The sequence below is a fragment of the Leptonychotes weddellii genome, chromosome X (genome assembly GCF_054177405.1).
Source record: "Leptonychotes weddellii isolate Sample4059 chromosome X, ASM5417740v2, whole genome shotgun sequence".
In the NCBI taxonomy this organism is placed as follows: Eukaryota; Metazoa; Chordata; class Mammalia; order Carnivora; family Phocidae; genus Leptonychotes; species Leptonychotes weddellii.
This window is the reverse complement of record NC_138385.1, coordinates 31341392-31361251: the sequence shown is the minus strand read 5'-3', so window position 1 is coordinate 31361251 and position 19860 is coordinate 31341392. Positions and strand designations below refer to the sequence as shown.

General features: G+C 45.1%; 1 protein-coding gene across 1 annotated transcript in view; it reads right to left on the bottom strand.

Moving 5' to 3' along the window:
- The window catches only part of TRPC5 (transient receptor potential cation channel subfamily C member 5), a 128883-nt gene that overhangs the window by 14488 nt on the left and 94535 nt on the right, over positions 1-19860 (bottom strand). Inside the window, exon 6 of the mRNA XM_081808387.1 lies at positions 15181-15376. Coding sequence (XP_081664513.1) covers positions 15181-15376 — 196 coding nt within the window. The remainder of the gene's footprint in view (positions 1-15180; positions 15377-19860) is intronic.

Here is a 19860-nt window from a genome sequence, read left to right as displayed (position 1 = left end):
CTAGTTCACGTGTGTGCCATGCATTGCCTTTGAGATTGTCAGGTCCTGTAGAGCAGGCCAGGGCTTCTATTTATCTCCTTTCACTGACCCAGTGTAATGTTCTCAAATGTTGTTGACTAGCTCAGATCCTGAACACATGGCCACAGCAAGGTCAAATGCACATGTCTGTTCAATTTCACATTTCTCAACAAATCCAAGCTCAAGGTTCTTTGCCTTGCAATCAAACCACGAGGCCCATTTCTTACCAGCTTTTGACAAATTCTTATGCACGCTCTTAGATCTCCTGCCAGCAACCATCTTGCCCGAGCAAATTGGAAAGCTTTATAACATAATGCAAAGGGAGAGCGGCAGGCAGAGACATAGCAGAGAAGAGCTAATAATAACCTTTAAGGAGAAAAGCTACTCCCAGGAGTCTTGGGCCCAATGGCAGGCTGGTTGCAGGGTGTTTTGGGTAAGGAATATTTTGGCATTTATCTCACATTAACTAGTAGCTGCTTACTTCATTTGGGCAGAAGCCCCACTTTGTTTCCCTATGAGGGGAAGGCAACACACCCCAAACTGAAGCGAGAGAATTCACTTCCCTGGCATTTTGAGGGAAGCCGACCCCACTTGGAGTGCTTTCTTCACCTGGTAGAATTCAGGGCACGCTTCTCAAAGGTTGGTGTGCATATGGGGCATTTGTTAAAGATGCAGATTTCTGGACCGCACCCAATGCTACACATTGTATTGTGGTTTTGCCTCGGGGCTAAAAATGCCATTTTAAAAAGATGTAAGCATTTAAAATATATTGTAACTCCATTTTTGTTTGAATTCAATTAAAAAAAATATACAGGAATCTTCAGAATATGGAAGTAGTCCAGGTCTCTTGGAAGCCCTGAAGTAGAGAACGTCCCCTCAGTGAGTATCGCCATTCCCCTCCATGCCCTGACCTCCGGGCTTACTGCGCGTGTGTGGTGGTCTAGCGGGGACTCAGTTCCCCAGCTCTAAAGAATCGGCAGTCCTCCTCTCTTCCCCAAGGTGGCTGGCTGGTTATGATAAGGAAAATCTGTGTCCTAAGATGGCCGACTGAGCCAGTGAGAGAGTCCCAGCCCCTGCCCCGGGGCTCTTTCGGGTTCTTCTCCCTGCTCTGCTTCCCACACGCACAAATCCGGGTTCCTCTCCCTGCCCCGCTTCGCGCATGCGCCAAGAGTGCCCAGTATGCATGCGGAAGTAGAAGTGTATAAATTGCCCCCTTTGTGCTCGGGGCTCAGACTTTGGAGACTACTGTCCTCTGAGCCTCACAGTGTTAAATAAACCTCCTATCCTCCAAGATCTCCGGGTGTCGCTTGGTTCTTCCACAGGGCAATCTAGTCCAGGTTCTGTAACAGAATGTCCTGTTCCCATCACGCTGGGGCCTGCTGGGAGTGACGCTGAGATTGGTTTATCTACTTTAGAGCCCTCGTAGCAACCTCAGTTCAAGGGCACAAACTCAGCTGCAAAACATCGGGGTATAAAAGAACGTCCTTCCTCCAGTGCCAACTCCCCGCCCAGCCGTTGTCCCCAGCATCCCTCGCACCCTAGTACTGATGCCCCCTCAATAGTCCTGTTAACCCTTCCCAGACTGCAAGAGCCCCCTCGTTGGGTGTTACAAACAGGTCCTTCTCCTGACCGAACATATGCAGTTGTCTAGTGGGCGGCCATTGTTTCTGTCCCTCCTCGCCCCTCCCCCACCCCGCCCCAGGCGGGAAACAGCTGCAAATCCCTCTCTGCGATTGCTAAGTGGTTGGAATTACCACTCTGACCACTCAGGGGCTTGGGGTGTGTTACTCTATTACTGGTTACCCAGCTGAGATCAAGAGTCAGATGCTCAACCAACTGAGCCACCCAGACACCCCAGCGTAGGTAAGTTTTGGTTGAGCAATAGCACCTTACAAGCCTTTGGGTAATCTAAACTATGTAGATCATATGGAAACAAACCATGTTACTTTCTCTAGGCCTCCTGTTTATCACTGCAAAAAAAGAACTTGTGATAGATATCTCCAGGGGTCCTCAAAGAAAATAAGCTCTAATTGGACTCTCAGATCCTACTGAGCCCCGTTGCTGGAAGAATTGTCCCTCCCTACATCCTGACAAGGGGTGCTGGCTGTCATGACACCAGGGCTCTCTTAGTGCTTTCTGGAGCCGCTGTCTTCTCTACGTAAGTGCCTTCTGGCCATTTTCAAACACAGTGGGCCAGAAAATAAAATGCCAAGTGTTTCACCTTTAGCTTGCCCCTGGGAAAGGGACATCAGCCAGCCAGAACTTGCCACTTGTCTAGAGCTACATTTCTATAGCAACGGTGGAAGCATCCCATCCCCAGGATCCCAGATGCTTAACCAACTGAGACACCCAGGCGCCCCTAGGACCCAAGCTCTTAACCGCTAAGGTGCTAAGGTGTACTGTCTCTTTGGGAAGTGCTCCACGAGTGGGATTTTGCAACAAGCAGCAAGTTTACTCCTGTGTGTCAGAAAGGTACCTGCAAAAAGTGCAGAGACAGAGCCTGCTGATCAGACTCTGAGATTTTGAAAACAGATTCCACTGCACACTTGGCCAGGCCTCTGTCGGCCCAGGTTTCTTTTCTACTTGTTTCCTTCAGCTTTTTCTGCTTGTGAAGAGACCTTTGCAGGGCTCTTGCGTTCAGCCGTGTAGGTTATACACTGCACAATTCTGGTAGCACCGTTCACAGCACACGTGGTGGTCCTGAAGCTCACTGAACTGTCTGTCCCCTTTTCTGGGCGTCTCCAGAAATGTAAATTGAAAGGAGACACAGATTGTTCTGCTTGCCTGTATCTTTCATTTGGGGAGTACAGGCACCTTTTCCTTTCGGAGGACAGAAGCCATCAGATGGTGGTGAGAGCTGTGGTTGGCTGAGCTCACCCTGCAGTTTTCAGAAATAACCAGGACTAATTCAGTCAGGCCTTCCATTTCTGAGCCTGGGCAGAAGAGAGAGGTGTGCCTGATCACGTGGGCATGGGAAAATCTACTTGTCTGTCCCCATATGCCTCACTTATCAGGACTTTACTTTGAACTCTCTAGACCACACTTCTTTTTATTTTTATTTTATTTTTTTAAGATTTTATTTATTTATTTGAGAGAGAGAATGAGATAGAGAGAGAGAGCATGAGAAGGGGGAGGGTCAGAGGGAGAAGCAGACTCCCCGCCGAGCAGGGAGCCTGATGTGGGACTCGATCCCGGGACTCCAGGATCATGACCTGAGCCGAAGGCAGTGGCTTAACCAACTGAGCCACCCAGGCGCCCCTCTTTTTATTTTTTTTGAAGATGTTATTTAGGGGCGCCTGGGTGGCTTAGTCGGTTGGGCGTCTGCCTTTGGCTCGGGTCGTGATCCCAGGGTCCTGGGATCGAGGCACACATCGGGCTCCCTGCTCAGCGGGGAGCCTGCTTCTCCCTCTCCTCCCCGCTTGTACTCTCTCTCGCTATCTCTGTCACTATCTGTCTCTCTCAAATAAATAAATCTTAAAAAAAAATAAAGATGTTATTTATTTACTTGAGAAAGAGAGAGAATGAGTGGCGTGGGGAGGAGCAGAGGGAGAAGCAGCCCCCCTGCTGAGCAGGAAGCTGGACATGGGGCTCTATCTCAGGACCCCGGGATCATGACCTGAGCCAAAGGCAGATGCTTAACCCACTGAGCCACCCAGGTGCCCCTCCAGGGCACATTTCTATTTTCTGGATTTCTTCTTAACATCACCTGAGGAGTCACTGGCCCTGCATTCACCTTGACCTAATTGCTTGCCTACGGCAGCCTCTCAAGTCCTTGTAGAAAGAATGAATTAATGAATGAACAAACTTGCCATGTAGCCCCGGTCAAGTCTCAACCTTTGGAAGCCTGTTTCCTCATCCGTAACCCACAGATAATATTGCCTACACTCAAAAGTCCTCATGAGGATCAAATAAGACAATATCTGCAAATGTGCTTTGGGAAGTATAAAGCACTATATTACTATAATTATGAAATCCATCATGTAGGCAGATCTCTTTTCAGTCAGATAATGCTTCCACCCATTGCCATAGAAATGTAATCTCCAAACACCAAACACTTGCAATGGATATAAATCCGCATTATGCATTTTTTAACATGGTCGACAAACCGAAGATCAGGGATTTCCTCAAGCTTCTCCCCGTCAATCAGTGAAAAAGTATGTGTTGAGTACCTATGATGTGTCCCACATGTAACTAAGCAGCAGGGGAATATAAAGAAAACCTAAAGCAGAGCCCCTGTCTTCAAGGAGCCTCAGTCTATAAAGGTAGAAGAGATACATATGGAAACAACTAGAACCGCAGTAGGCAAAGGATGGCCTGCAGGCCTAATCTTGCCTGCCACTTGGTTTTGAACAGCCTGAGATCTAAGAGGGGTTGTTACATTTCTAAGTGATTGAAAAGACATCAAAAGAAGAGTAATAGTTTTTACACAAAAATTATATGATTTTCAAATTTCCGTGCCCGTAAATAAAGTTTTATTGGCACACAGTCATGCCCATTTGTTTATGTAGTTCTATGGCTTCTTTGTGTTATAATAGCAGAATTGGATAGCGGTGACAGAGATCTTATTGTCCACAAAGCCTAAAATATTCACTGTCTGCCCTTTTGTAGAAAAAATTTGACCAACCCCTGAATAGAGGCCAAGGAGCTCAGCTTCGGTCAGCTTTGTCTGTTGCTCTGTCTTCACACTTTAAAATATTTTGTCACATGCATTGGGAATTCATGAATTTGCTCATTTATTCAGTAGATATTAAGTGAGAGCCACCTATGTGTCAGACACCCGCATCTTGGTTAAGGATGGAGGGACTCCAGCATCAAGTATCTTGCATTAGTTTTCTTTTATGAAATGTTTGAAATGAGGTATTAAGAGAAAAATCCTGTAGCAAAATCTCCTAGAAGATTTATTGGGTGCTAGAAACTTCTTTGTACCCCCAGGAATCTTTAGGGCAAGGTCAATAGGAATTTTGGTGGAGTTAGTTGAGAGGATTCTAATTCTAATAGTTCAAACCTTCTTTAATAATGTTGATTTTCTAATGAATGAGGGGATCTAGAACACTTTCTTTTCTTTAACTATGGGAGCTTCCGGATATGCCACATTTAGTAAGAGCAGCTTTGAGATAAATATATTTGTCATAAAGCTTTTGTGATGAACTCATAATTCTATAGGCCCAGGTACTTCTCTAGAAGGTCAAATCCCCAGGGGAAATTGGGAACGAGAACAGAGGGAAGAGCAGAATCCTGTGACAGAAGACAGGAGGATAAGAAAGAAATACAATGACCCTTTCTCTTCAGTTTTACTCTTAGATCTCCTCTGTTTTTCTCTTTCAAACAAAAACAAATTTTCTTTGACAGCTGATGTAACGTAACTTTGCTGTCAGGCCTCGAGTGAAAGGCAGAGTAATGCAGCGGGTTGTTACCTCCGATGCTCCTTCTGGGTATTGTGACTTCTGTGTTGTAGCTCAAGGACACCTTCTGGCCTGTGCTGTCTCTCACATGGATTTGGGCTATAACATGGGGCTCCGATGACCACAGGAAGAGAGAGGCCTTATTAATATTAATCACTCCGAGCTCACATTTAGTTCCTCAACCTCAACTGCTCAGAAATCAAAGCTCATTTGTACCACTTAGCTTTCCAGTCAACTGACTCCTGGTGCCCAGAACAATGATAATGGGAACAAGCAGAAGCCAAGAAGAACCCCATTTCCCAACAATGACCTTTCAGCCATGGACCTTTGACTCATCCACAAATATGATTTGTAGCCAATGAAGAGAACATTCAGAGACCAGTCCATAGGGAGGCCAAGTCTTCCACGAGGAACAGTTCTTCCCAAGTCTCAGCTCTGAAATCATTGGAAATACAAACATGGTCATTTTTATGGACACAGATTGTCCATTGATGGTTGTTATTTTACAGAGTGGCTGAAGGCACCGTTGGCTTCGGGGACTGTTGCACAGACCTGATGATCCTTTGCAAAGCTGTGATGATGGTGACATTTTCCTTCAGTGCCTCTGATCTGTTTCCTTGTTGGTGTCCCTTCCGCAGTCTTCACGTACAATTCCCTCATGGTCTGTCTCACTCGCTTGGCCCCCTATGCAAACCTGATCTCAGTAAGGGATCAGATTCATTTACACTGAGTCACAAGTGACCTCCTAACAGCTTAACACATATTTGCATGCTAACAGGTCTTAAGGTGAGCTATTTCGGGATGACAGCGGGAGGAGGTTTGTGAATCCTCTGAGATTTTATGCTGCATTTGATCATGTCTGCTCATATGTGCATTTCTCTTGTCCATGTTTAACAGATGATCAAAGCAATCCATGGCCCCGAAAAAGTTAAAGGCAGTCTTCAAGGAAGAAAGGAAATGCAAAGAGAAATTTGAAACTGTGGTTCCGTGACTGTAGACCCCATGAGGACAGGGGTCTGTCTGTCCTGTTCACCTGTCACCTAATGTGTCTCCAGTAACAAGAATGTAGTATAGTATGGTGTAGTCTCTCAATAAATATTTGTTAAATATATATATATAAATATAAATATTAATCCATCCAAGAGATATTTATTATTAAGTGAATGGGTGAAAGAGTCCAGGACATCAGCCAGTAGATGGACAGAGGGATTCTTGGGGCATTAAGCCCATTAAGCCCTTCCTGTCTCTTGCATACTTGGTCTTGTTTGGTTTGAGTCACCCAAGGGAAGAGTCACCATGACAACTACTGATGTTCCTGCTGAACGTCCAGGACAGGAGAATCTGGGATGCAGAGGGGCAGTACGGCCGTCTGCCCTGTCTGGTTGCCTTTTAGCATGGGGGAAGGAAACCCCATTTCCCTTCATTGCCTTCTTACCGTCCTCCCCGCCCCACCTCATCTTTGTCGGTGACCAAGATCATTACCAGGTAGCAGGCATCAAAGGCTGTTGCTGCTGTCAGAAGCAGAGACTGCCGCTCAGCAGAGACCTGCCAAAGGATACCTTTGGCATTTTGAGGTGAAGAGCTCTGTCCTCAGCAGATGCGGGCTCTCGGACCGCTGGCTGACAAAACCATGAGTGGACCTTAACGCAGAAAAACCGAGGAATCCATTTCTGTGTTAGACCAGCAGGGGGAAGGCCAGGCCCAGGCAAGATGCAGAGATCTGAAAAGTCAGCCTTTGGTGCCCCCTGCAGCATCCGCAGAGAGAATGCTCCTCTTCTCGAGACTTCCCTGAAGTCCACTGGCTTGTGAGGATGTACTTTCAAGAGAGCCTTTCGGCCACGCAAGAGCTCTCTGGGAAGCGACAGCATGAGAGGCCGATCCCAAGGCAGGATGTGTAAGTTGAATGAGGAATTCTTGTCATGCAAATGAGCTTGAGAGCGCTGAACTTTTTACCCTTTGTGGGAGTGATTATCTCAGGTGGGTTGTGTGATTGTTCATTGAGGAGGCTGGCAGTATTCAGGGCAGAGCTAAGAAGAAACTGGAAGTCTGAAGTGCGCACAGGCACACTGAAGGAGAAAAAGAGAGCCAGCGTGTGTGTGTGTGTGTGTGTGTGTTGGGGGGAGGGGGCAGGGAATCTCAGGGAAATGGAAGGCACTTAATCTCTAGAACCAAGGGAAAGACTCCTTAGAGGATAGTCCTCTGATTAGAAGTCAGGAGACAGTCCGAGTCAGTGAATCAAGTAGAAGGATAAAGCTGAGGGAGTCCAAGGTTGGGTGTAGGGTGGGCTAGGGGGGGTGTGCATCCAGGTCTGGGGAGTTGGAATGCAGGCAGGGAAAGGGGTGGGTATAGTATTGTGATTACTTTGGATTAGACACACCTGCCAGTGCCCTTATTAAGCGTGTGCCCTTGGGTAAGTCACTTTGAGCTCTGTGCCTCAGTTTCCTCGCCTATCAAATTGAATTAATAATAGTACCTGCCTCACAAGGTTGTAAAAATTAAATGAGAAGATATGTATGAAAAGTGCTTTGTATCATGTCTGGCATATAATAGTGCTCCATAAATGGTAGTTATTATTGATGGGAGTTATAATGATAATAGATTGAAAACAGTTGAATGCCTATCAGATTAATAAAGGCTGTCTGTCTGCTAGATAGTCACTGCATGCTTATTACTGACTTCTCTAAGCCTTAGGGGACTGAGAAAGAGCTCCGCTCGGGCCTAGAGGTGGAGGCAAAGGGCTTGTCCGAGGTAAGGTCCACGTAAGGCAAGGCAGTTAGCCCAGGTTGCTATGCTGAGCCAGGTGGACAGCAGTATAAAGACACAGAATGGGGATGTGAGAAGCCATAAGAGCAGACCTCATCTTTTAAAATTATTTTTCTAAAGGCAGGCTCTGAACTCATCCAGCTCCTAGAGATATGATTCCCCTATATGTTTCTCTTCATTGCTGGGGCATATTCCCTATCGGCACAGGGAGGACATTATTCCCATTTGAAGATATTTTCTTTTACTTTTCTAAGATGTTATTTATTTATTTGAGAGAGAGAGAGAGAGAGAGAGAGAGCACAAGCAGGGGGAGTGGCACGGAGAGGGAGAGGGAGAAGCAGGCTCCCCGCTGAACAGAGAGCCCGATCTGGGGCTTGATCCCAGGACCCTGGGATCATGACTTGAGCCGAAGGCAGACGCTTAACCGACTGAGCCACCCAGGTGCCCCCATTTGAAGATATTTCCATTGGAAATCAAAGAGGAGGCAGAAAAGAATGAGGCCATCTCCTACACCCTTGTTGCCTTCAATCAACACCAGGCCGATCCTTGCCGATGTACAAACTATTTCCCTGCCAGAAATGAGATCTGAAAGCTATCCCCCCTTTTCTGTCTTTCCAAATTTGACCTTCAAGTCTCAGCCCCATCTGTCCTTAATAAGCCAACCCCACAAAAACCTAATCAGAGACATACGGATAGGTTGGGGTACAGCCAGACAAATGGAAATCACTCTAGTTCTTTCAAGCAGAAAATTTAAAACAGGGATTAGTATGTTGAGGATGGAAGAGATAAGAAGCCAAACAGGACAGTGAGACAGCTCAGAGAATTTTCAGCTGAGCAACAACAGGAAGCCCCTCTTATCCCTAGAGTTGGAGGGACAACTGGAAGAGGTGGTGAGTGGTGTTACCAGAGCCAGGAACAGCCCAGCAAACCCTCCTCATGCTTCGAACCTCTGACATCTTCTTTTGTTACCAGCTGGAGAAAACTCTGCTTTTACAGGACGTATGTGATTAGATTAGGCCCATCTGGATAATCTCCCTGATTAGTAACCTTAATTACATCTGTAAAATCTCTTTTGCCACATATGCAATGTAATCACAAATGTGCCATCTCATCATATTCACAGTCCTGACAGTTAGGGTGGGAAATCTTAGGGGAGCATTTTAGGATTCTGCCTGCCACTATGACATTCAGACTGTTTAATAAACCGACCAATCGGGGGCGCCTGGGTGGCTCAGTCTGTTAAGCATCTGCCTTCGGCTCGGGTCATGATCCCAGGGTCCTGGGATCGAGCCCCGTGTCGGGCTCCTTGCTCAGCGGGGAGCCTGCTTCTCCCTCTCTTCCCTGCTTGTGCACACACACACTCTCTCAAATCAATAAATACAATAATTTAAAAAAAGAAACTAACCAATCAGAATGTATACCAGCAATAGCACTGGGACAGAGGCGTGCAAAATACCTGTCACCTGCTGGATTGTGAGGTGATCTAGGGGCATCCCAGAGGGAACAGCTGGAGTGGCAGCTATTTACCAACTGGTATGGAAATATTTCAATGTCTTCACAACTGGGTGCCGTATCAGTGCATAGCGTTGGTTATCTGCCTGGTTAGTGGGTTACAAATCATGGGTGTAGTGTGCGAGTTGTCGTCTTCTCTGTGCTTTGAAAGTCTGAGGTTGGTCTCGGGTGACTGGGGGTGGGCAGGAAGACCACCTGCCCCCACCCTTGGCATTCCCGGGTGTGCGGTGGCCCCTTCCGGCTTTGTTTACTGTTTTTGCAGTGCTGGGATTGTTTTGATGAATGTCTTCATGGGCATAGCTGTCTTTGGCAGTTGGAGACTTCATCCATTATCTGAGCCTCCAAATGCTGCCACCCCAAGGGAGATAATCAATTCTATGTATTTGGGCTCTCCCCAGGCCTTGCAGCAGATGTGGCTCAGTGAGGCAAGTGCTGTTTACTTAATCTCAGCTTTAGAGTGAACACTCCACAGCAGCCAGAGAAACTGAGGGTTCTTAGTAACTTGCCGCACGAGGCTATGTCACACAGATCATTATAAGCCCCATGTTTTGTGAGGACCCGTCTCAGGCAAAAGAGATGCCCCTTGTAGGTGAGTTGGACGTAGGAATAGGTCCTAAGGTAAATGAATGTTGTGGGACTGGTCTGTCTCTCCCACCTCATATTTTCATAAGGGTGAATTTGATGAAAATGGTATCAAGGGCAACTTCACTTGATGGAACTGGGAGCATACACATGAGGAGCAGCAGTGACAAGGTGGATGTGTTGAAAGAAGTGTTACAGAGAGAAATAAGCAGCTTGAGAGAGAAAAGGATAAAGGGAGAAGAGGAAATTGATGATAATCACAAACAATAATAATATAAAATATGGCCAGCTTCACTTGATGATGCTGGCTGGGACCACAGAGCACACGCCTGGAGTGATCCTTGCTTCCCCATATCTTGAAGCTGACTATCTATGACTGCAGTGGAGCCTCCTCTGGCATAGAAATATGAATTTCTCAAGAGCCATATCTCTACTCCACCAGCAGCTCTGCATCCTGTGCAGAGCATTGAGAAAGAGCTTGACCTTTCAAGGGATTGCTATTACCTGGTGTTCCTGAGCCCTGTCTTAGGATGTACACTAAACATATTCCCAGTAAAGCATGTCAACAACTGAGTCTCCACTTAGACTGAGTCAGCCTGTTGATACCTTTTGAAGTAGGAGAGATTTATCCTCAGTGGCTTCCCTTCTTATGACATTTCTTCCATATGAGGGCCCTTCTAAAAACTACATTGACTACAGAAGTGGGGATGTGGCGAGTGGAATCGAATCTACTTGCTGGTCTTTACTGCTCAGACAGATCCAGATATTTTTGGAATCTGGTTGCCCAATATCAGGACCCCACTGGATCCAGTTCCAAATGTTAAAGACACATAAACAGAAGATTATTTCCACCCTTCCTACCAAATGTCACTGAGCTCAGTGGGAGACACCACAGCCCTGTATTAGGTGACAAGAAAATCTCTTTGTTTTCCACTGCCATTAGGAGCGATCAGCTGCAAGACACCCAGGGAGAAAATGACAAGTGCCTCAGCATGAATATTGCCATCTTTGGCAGGGTAAGGGGATGTCAGGCATAGCAGTGGAAAAATAACCCCCTGAGATTTTAGGTCTGTCCCCTTTATACAGACAGACTTGGAGTGAGCATAGATCATTCCAGAATTCTTGGCCTGGTCGGGTTCGAACTATTGAGAGAGAGAAGTATAAAATTGAGTGATATTCCATTTCAAAAGCAGCAGACGGACAGCATTTCAGAGCTAGAAGAGACCTTGCGAGCTTAGCCTGTTCATCTAGACATCCAGACTCACAGGATGTCAGAACCGGCAGGGATATTAAAGACCACTGCATCAGACATGGCCAACAGGTGCAGGAAAAGTTGCTCAGCATCAGTAATCATCAGAGAAATGTAAGGCAAAACCACCAGGAGCTATCATGTCACAACTGTTAGAGAACAGCTATTATCAAAAAGATAAGAGGTAACAACAAATAATCCAATCAAGAAATGGGCAGAAGACATGAACAGACATTTCTGCAAAGAAGACATCCAAATGGCCAACAGACACATGAAAAAGTGCTCAACATCACTCAGCATCTGGGAAATGCAAATCAGAACCTCAATGAGATACCCCCTCACACCAGTCAGAATGGCTAAAATTAACAAGTCAGGAAACGACAGATGTTGGTGGGGATGCAGAGAAAGGGGAACCCTCCTACACTGTTGGTGGGAAGGCAAGCTGGTGTAGCCACTCTGGAAAACAGTATGGAGGTTCCTCAAAAAGTTGAAAATAGAGCTACCCTATGACCCAGCAGTTGCACTAATGGGTATTTACCCCAAAGATACAAATGTAGTGATCCCAAGGGGCACGTGCACCCCAATGTTTATAGCAGCAATGTCCACAATAGCCAAACTATGGAAAGAGCCTAGATATCCATCAACAGATGAATGGATAAAGAAGATGTGGTATATATATATACAATGTAATATTATGCAGCCATCAAAAAAAGAAATCTTGCCATTTGCAAAACATGGATGGAACTAGACGGTATTATGCTAAGCAAAATAAGTCAATCAGAGAAAGACAAGTATCATATGATCTCACTGATATGAGGAATTTGAGAAACAAGGGAGGGAGATAAACGGTAAGAGGCTCTTAATCTCAGGAAACACACTGAGGGTTGCTGGAGGGGAGGAGGGTGGGAGGGATGGGGTGGCTGGGTGATGGACACTGGGGAGGGTATGTGCTATGGTGAGCGCTGTGAATTGTGTAAGACTGATGAATCACAGACCCGTACCCCTGAAACAAATAATACATTATATGTTAATAAAAAAATAAAAAATAAAATGAAAACTAAAAAAAAAAAAAAGATAAGAGGTAACAAGTGTGGTGCAAATGTGAAGAAAAGGGAACCCTGGTGCACTGTTGGTGGGAATGCAAACTGGTGCAGGCACTATAGAAAACAGTATGGAGGGTCCTCAAAACAATTAGAAATAGAACTATTCTATGTTTCAGCGATCCCACTTCTAGGTATATAGCCAAAGAAGAGGCAACCATCATCTTGAAGAAATATCTGCACTCCCATGTCCACTGTGGCATTGTTCACAAGAGACCAGACATGGAAACAACCTAACTGTCCCTTGACAGACAAATGGAAAAAGAAAATATGGTGTGTATATCTACAACAGAATATTCCTCAACCATGAGAAAGAAGGGAATCCTGGATGGATGCAACTGGAGGGCATTATACTAAGACAAATAAGTCAGGCTGAAGAAGGCCAGTATTGTCTGATCTCAGTTATACGTGGAATCTGAAAGAGTCAAATGCAGAGAGACAGAGAGTAGAAGGGAGCTTGCCAGGGGCTGAGGGTTGGGGGAAATGGATAATATTTGTCAAAGGGTACAAATTTACAGTTAGAAGTTGAATAAGTTCTGGGGATGTAATGTCCAGCATAGTGACTCTAGTTCACAATATTGTATTGTATACTTGAAAGTTGCTAAGAAATTTGCTATCTTAAATATTCTCATCAAAATGGTCATTTATGTGAGGTGATGGATGTGTTCACTAACCTTATTATGATAAACATTTTGCAATATATAAGTGTATCAAATCATCACGTTGTACACCTTAAACTTACCCAATGCCATATGTCAATTATATCTCAATAAAGACCATCCATTTCAACCCTCTTACTTTTTGGATGAAGAAACTGAGGCCTACAAAGGGAAAGTAAGTTACTCAAGGTCACAGTTATAAATGACAGGACTAAGACTAGGGTCCCTGGTCTTCTAACTCCTAATATTATTTTTTCACTATATGCCTCCACCTAGGTACCTAAGATCTAAACCATCCTAATGGATACTTTTATATTCTGATTTCTTTAAACTGTCCAGTGAGAGAAATTCTACAAACCCACCTAGGAGAATACATCTCATTGCTATTTATGGTTAGGAAATTTCTCCTAATAGATAACTTAAAAGCCTCCTGCTGCAGCATAAACCCATTCCTCTTTGGTCTGTCCTTAATTGAAATGGATCACAGAGGGGCACCTGAGTGGCTTAGTCGCTTAGTTAAGCATCTGCCTTCGGCTCAGGTCATGATCGCAGGGTCCTGGGATCGAGCCCCACATCGGGCTCCCTGCTCAGCCGGGGAGTCTGCTTCTCCCTCTTCCTCTCCCTCTGCCCCTGCTCATGTGCTCTCTCTCACTCACTCTCTCTCTCAAATAAATAAATAAAATCTTAAAAAAAAAAAAAGAAATGGATCACAGATGGTCACTATCACCAGAAATATTCACGAAATATGGACAATATGTGTGTATATCTATGTGTGTAAAAATGTGTGTATATTTATGTATATATTTATATGTATACTTTTATTTATATAACCAATAATTTAAGCTGCTTTTCTGTAGGCTAAATGATTCCTCAGTGGCAGACAAAATCTGAGAAATAGCATCAATGAAGGAAGACGAGAGTCAGGTCTTTTCATCTGTCTTCTGTGTTATAGCAAAAACTTTCAGCAACAGATAGACCCATGGGGGTGATCTAGCATCTTAATATGAACTAAGCATCCAAATCCACTGGTACCCAACTAAACGGGACCTCAGATAGCCAAAACTCCTTTGCTAATACTCCATTTCTAAATATGATAGGCAGATCATAAGAAAATACGCTAAGGTTAGATATTTACTTTGGCATCAAAAACCAGGGCAGGGCCTGGACCAATCCCCTGTCCTGTACCTTCACCATTTCTTGTTTAGGGTAATATTGCTGATCCAAATGGTAGCATGATGGTCAAAAAAAGATTCAGTGATTGACTCTACTAAAGAGTGTCTCACAGTGGAGTGTAATTACTCATATATTCTTGATCAAAAAATAGTCACTCTCTGTCTGAGAAGGTTGTCTTTGGCAACCTTTGGCTCAGTTTTGTGAGGAACATGTTTGCAGTGATGAAGGAGATAAGACCCTCCTGCCTAGAGAACCAGTCAGCTCAATCCACCCTGGAGATTAGTGGAGTGACAAGTTATAGCCAAACTGTGCTCAGACCTCCCAAGCTCTCCTTCCTAAGGCAAGAAAATGGATTCAGAGTTTTAAGGCTACCAGAAAGTCTTATTAACTAGAACGTCCTCTTCTAGATTACTGAGATTCAATGGACTCAGAGTCCGAACCGAGTTGCCTTAGAGAGAAACAATTCACTCTAACAACTGGAAAGTCTTATTAACTAGAAAGTCTTATTAACTAGAACGTCCTCTTCTAGATTACTCAGATTCAATGGACTCAGAGTCCAAACCGAGTTGCCTTAGAGAGAAATAATTCACTCTAACAACTGGGAAAGCTAATGGAAAATACTTGATGCCGACACACTGCTTCATTGAGCTTCCAGTGGGCTCCAGGCCAATGTGACCACTCCAGAAATGAAGTAATCACCCTTGTCAAGCAAAGCTACTCACGGCAATAAGCTGGTAGGAGTTGTTCATCATGGCAATCAGCATGTTCAGCAGCACAACTAGGGAGATGACGTTGTATGTCCCAAACATGGTAGCTCCCACAAACTCTGTGAACTCATGTCTGGCTTTCACATTGGTGACATAGAGATTTAAAAGGCCGAAGACAGACCAGAAGAGAGACTGGAGGGTTTCGAAGAGCCTGAAAGAGGTCGAAGAGCAGGTTAGTTAATACTCTAGGAAGGGCAAGAAAAATAGAAAATGTGAAGGGATCTGCTTAATAAGGGGCCTGTCAGATTTACGTCCCAACAGGGAGACTATGATGTCACATGATTTTGGTCTCTTTCCCCACACAAACCTATCAGGTGGGCTCATTTGTTTGTTACCGCTTCTGTCTCTTAGGCTTTCCCCTTCCACCTGGAATACCTTCTCTCTCTTCTCAGTCTACACAGAGCCTATGCTTTTCTTTTTTCTTTTTTAAAGATTTTATTTATTTGTTTGTCAGAGAGAGAGCACAAGCAGGGGGAGCGGCAGGCGGAGGGAGAAGCAGGCTCCCCGCTGAGCAGGGAGCCCGATGTGTGCGGGGCTCGATCCCAGGACCCCGGGATCATGACCTGAGCCGAAGGCAGACGTTTAACCGACTGAGCCACCCAGGCGTCCTGAGCCTATGCTTTTCTAAGAGTTATTTCCAGGGCTCCTTCCTTTGCCAAACTTTCTCTTTCATCTTGAGACCATGTGATTTATCACCTTTCTAATTACATAATGGCAGTAAATGAGTAGTTAAGAATATGGTGCTTGGGTTAGAAATCTCAGCTCTGTCATTTGCTAGCCGAGTGAATGTGAACAAGTTACCATTTCTGATACTTCTTTTGTGGTTCTGACAGGGCCCAGCGGGGTGCTAAGCTCAGTGGAGGAGCTTAGGGATCCTTGAATTAACACACTGTGTAGATTATTTTAAACGATATGTCAACTAACACTCACTGGGAACTTACTATATATAAACATGTTAAGCACTTTTCCATACATGATCATTATTATCCTTATAAAAACTTTATTGTTATGGCTGAGGAAGCAGAGATTCAGAGGTCACTCAGCTCTAAGTGCTGAGCCAGAATTCAAAATCCAAATCCATCTCACCTTCTCAAACCACTGCATTATTTTATATTAGATGGCTTCACAAATTATTGTTTCCTCTCCTAGTCTCCAAATATGTAACTTTACAGTATGTTTTCGGTGTCTAGGGTTTATTTGGCCTCATATTCAGAAGTCTGTGCAGGTAGCAATAAAAGGCAGCCAGCTCCGGGTGGCAGAAATCAACCATTTCTCAAGCTCACAGATGAGGGGCAGAACATAAGAAATGTTACTTTAAGATTAGATGCCCTTTTTTTATTGCTCAAAATAGGTTGTTTTAATTTTTTTAAAGATTTATTTATTTTTAGAGAAAGAGAGCATGAGCAGGGGGAGGGGCAGAGGAAGAAAGAAAAACAGAGAGAGAGAGAGAAGCAGACTCCCTGCTGAGCACGGAGCCCGGATATGGGGCTTGATCTCACAACCCTGAGATCATGACCTGAGCCGAAATTAAGAGTTGGATGCCCAATTGACTGAACCACCCAGGTGCCCCCCAAATATGTTTTTAGGGTGCAATACATTCTGAGAGGCTTAGAGATTTGTTCTTGGGTTCATTTAGGGGGTATCTGGGAAATGTTTTAGAGATTCCCCCTACCTGGGAGTGATCTTCCCCCATATCTTTGCATGACCATCTCCTTAACATAACTGGAGTCTCAACTCAAATGTCACTTCCTCAGAGAAGCTTTCCTTGGTCACTCTACCAAAAGTAGATCCACCAGTTTTTTTCTTTTCCTTTTTTTTTTTTTTAAAGATTTTATTTATTTATTTGACAGAGAGAGAGACAGCGAGAGAGGGAACACAAGCAGGGGCAGAGGGAGAGGGAGAAGCAGACTCCCTGCTAAGCGGGGAGCCTGATGCTGGGCTCGATCCCAGGACTCTGGGATCGTGACCTGAGCCGAAGGCAGACACTTAACGACTGAGCCACCCAGGTGCCCCCTTTTCTTTCTTTCTTTCGTTCTTTTTTTTTTTTTAAAGATTTTTATTTATTTATTTGAGAGAGAGAGTGAGCACAAGCAGGGGAAGGGGCAGAGGGAGAGGGAGAAACAGAGGGAGCCTGACCTTGGGCTTGATTCTAGGACCCTGGGATCATGACATGAGCTGAAGGCAGACGCTTAACCGACTGAGCCACCCAGGCATCCCGTCTCGTTTAATTTTCTTTGTAGCATTTAAAACTCCCTAAAAATTTGTAAATAAAATCTTCAAAAGTGCAGACCGACTGCCTGTGACCTACAGTGGTGAGGGCTTCAAAACTTTAAAAAAAAATAAAAAAAATAAAAAACTCCCTAAAATTATATGAAGTAATTTCTTGTTTAAGTGTTTATTTTCTGTCCATCCCCACTAGAATGTAAGCTCTAGGAAGGCAGAGACATACAGCTACTCTGTACCTGGCACATGATAGGCACTGGATCATACTTGTTGAATAAATGAATGGACATTTATTAACTTTTACTATTACTGTTATCAATGGATTAAAGTCTAGAAGACGCCAGTCCCATTGACAATTGTCCGGGCAATAGGCGGCACAGTGGGATTAGTCATTTTGATGAAGGTTGCGCCCTGTCTGCACTGGCCTGACTCTCACGGAGCCTCCTTCAGGGCTGTCTGGGCAACATGCACATGGCCCTTTTCAACCAGTTACATGGCTCTTCTTGTATCATCACAGGTAACTTCCATGATTCTTTCAACATCACATTGCTTGTGAGCTAGCCTAGAAGGAAGAAATTTGCTTTTTGTTTGATGAAAATAAGTGCTGGTTAGTGAAGCATTTGAGAATCAAAAGTAAGATGAGAGCCTGGAGTTCAGGGGCCAGGTTGGCACAAGAACCAGAATATGGCAAGTCAGACTTAGCACAGGATCCGAATTTCCAGGAGAGTCTAAAAGTCAGGGCCGGGCAAGACAGTGCATTACAGAGCCAGGCAGAGGATCAAAAATGAGAAAGATATGGGGCTCAGGAGTCTGGTTCTACCAAGAAGGCACAACCAGGACGTGGCAGGGTCCATCTGAAATCAGGGCAGGTGGGAGGCCAGCAATGGCACAAGCAGCTAGCCAATAGCTGGAGAGCAGAAGCCAGGGTGGGTGTGGTTCAGAAAAACAGAAAGGAGTTGCAGCAAATCGGAACGGTAGTTCGAAAAACCAGGGTCTCTGGAAGTTCAGTGACCTCGAGTATAGAAAACATTCAGTAAGGGGCACCTGGGTGGCTCAGTCCTTAAGCGTCTGCCTGCGGCTCAGGTCATGACCCCAGGGTCCTGGGATTGAGCCCCGCATCGGGCTCCCTGCCCAGCGGGGAGCCTGCCTCTCCCTCTCCCTCTGCTGCTCCCCCTGCTTGTGCTCTCTCGCTCTGTCACTCTCTGTCAAATAAATAAAATCTTTAAAAAGAAAAAAAAAGAAAACATTCAGTAAATGTTTGCTCATTGCATGACAGACAACAAAGCCACAAACCAGGGCAAGTATATAATCCATTTGTTGGCAGGGTCCAGAATGGAGGGTGTTACACTCCTCTACCCCCGTCCCTGTAAACAATTAAAATTGCAACGGTAAGGGGTGCCTGGGTGACTCAGTCTGTTAACTGTCTGCCTTCGGCGAAGGTCATGATCACAGGGTCCTGGGATCGAGCCCCGTGTCGGGCTCCCTGCCCAGCGGGGAGTCTGCTTCTCCCTCTCCCTCTGCCCCTGCTTGTGCTCTCTCTCTCTCTCTCAAATAAATAAATAAGAATCTTTAATTAAAAAAATGCAATGGTTGGGGTGCCTGTGTGGCTGAGTCGTTGGGCATCTGCCTTCGGCTCAGGTCATGATCCCAGGGTCCTAGGATCGAGCACCACATTGGGCTCCCTGCTTGGCAGGAAGCCTGCTTCTCCCTCTCCCACTCCCACTCCCCCTGCTTCTGTTCCCTTTCTCGCTGTGTCTCTCTCTCTGTCAAATAAATAAAATCTTTTTTTTTTTTTTAAAGATTTTATTTATTTATTTGAGAGAGAGAATGAGATAGAGAGAGCATGAGAGGGAGGAGGGTCAGAGGGAGAAGCAGACTCCCTGCTGAGCAGGGAGCCCGATGCGGGACTCGATCCCGGGACTCCAGGATCATGACCTGAGCCGAAGGCAGTCGCTTAACGAACTGAGCCACCCAGGCGCCCCTCAAATAAATAAAATCTTAAAAAAAAAAAAATGCAACGGTTAAGCTTGAGAGTAGAACTTACTACAAACTGTTCCAATGACTGATACAAAGATTCCCTAAAAGTGAAAGTTCACGCATTTAAAATCTTCCTTCAACTGTGGTGATATTCTAGTCAGGGAGATCCTATATGTATAATTGTACAAGAGATAAAAAAAAAGATGAAAAGATTGTTCCTCAGTTTTCATAGTTCATACTGAGAATGCCTTCAGTATGGTGCACAAAATGTCGCAACATGGCCTGGCCACTAAGAGAAGCTGGCTTGTTGAAAGGTACGCCCAGGTAAAATGGGTGACTGACATATGGGGTAGATAAGAACGTTCTAGAGATACCACTGTAGGAAGTCCTGCGGCTTCTAGGCTCAGGTGAATTTACATGGAAAGGGCCACTCCC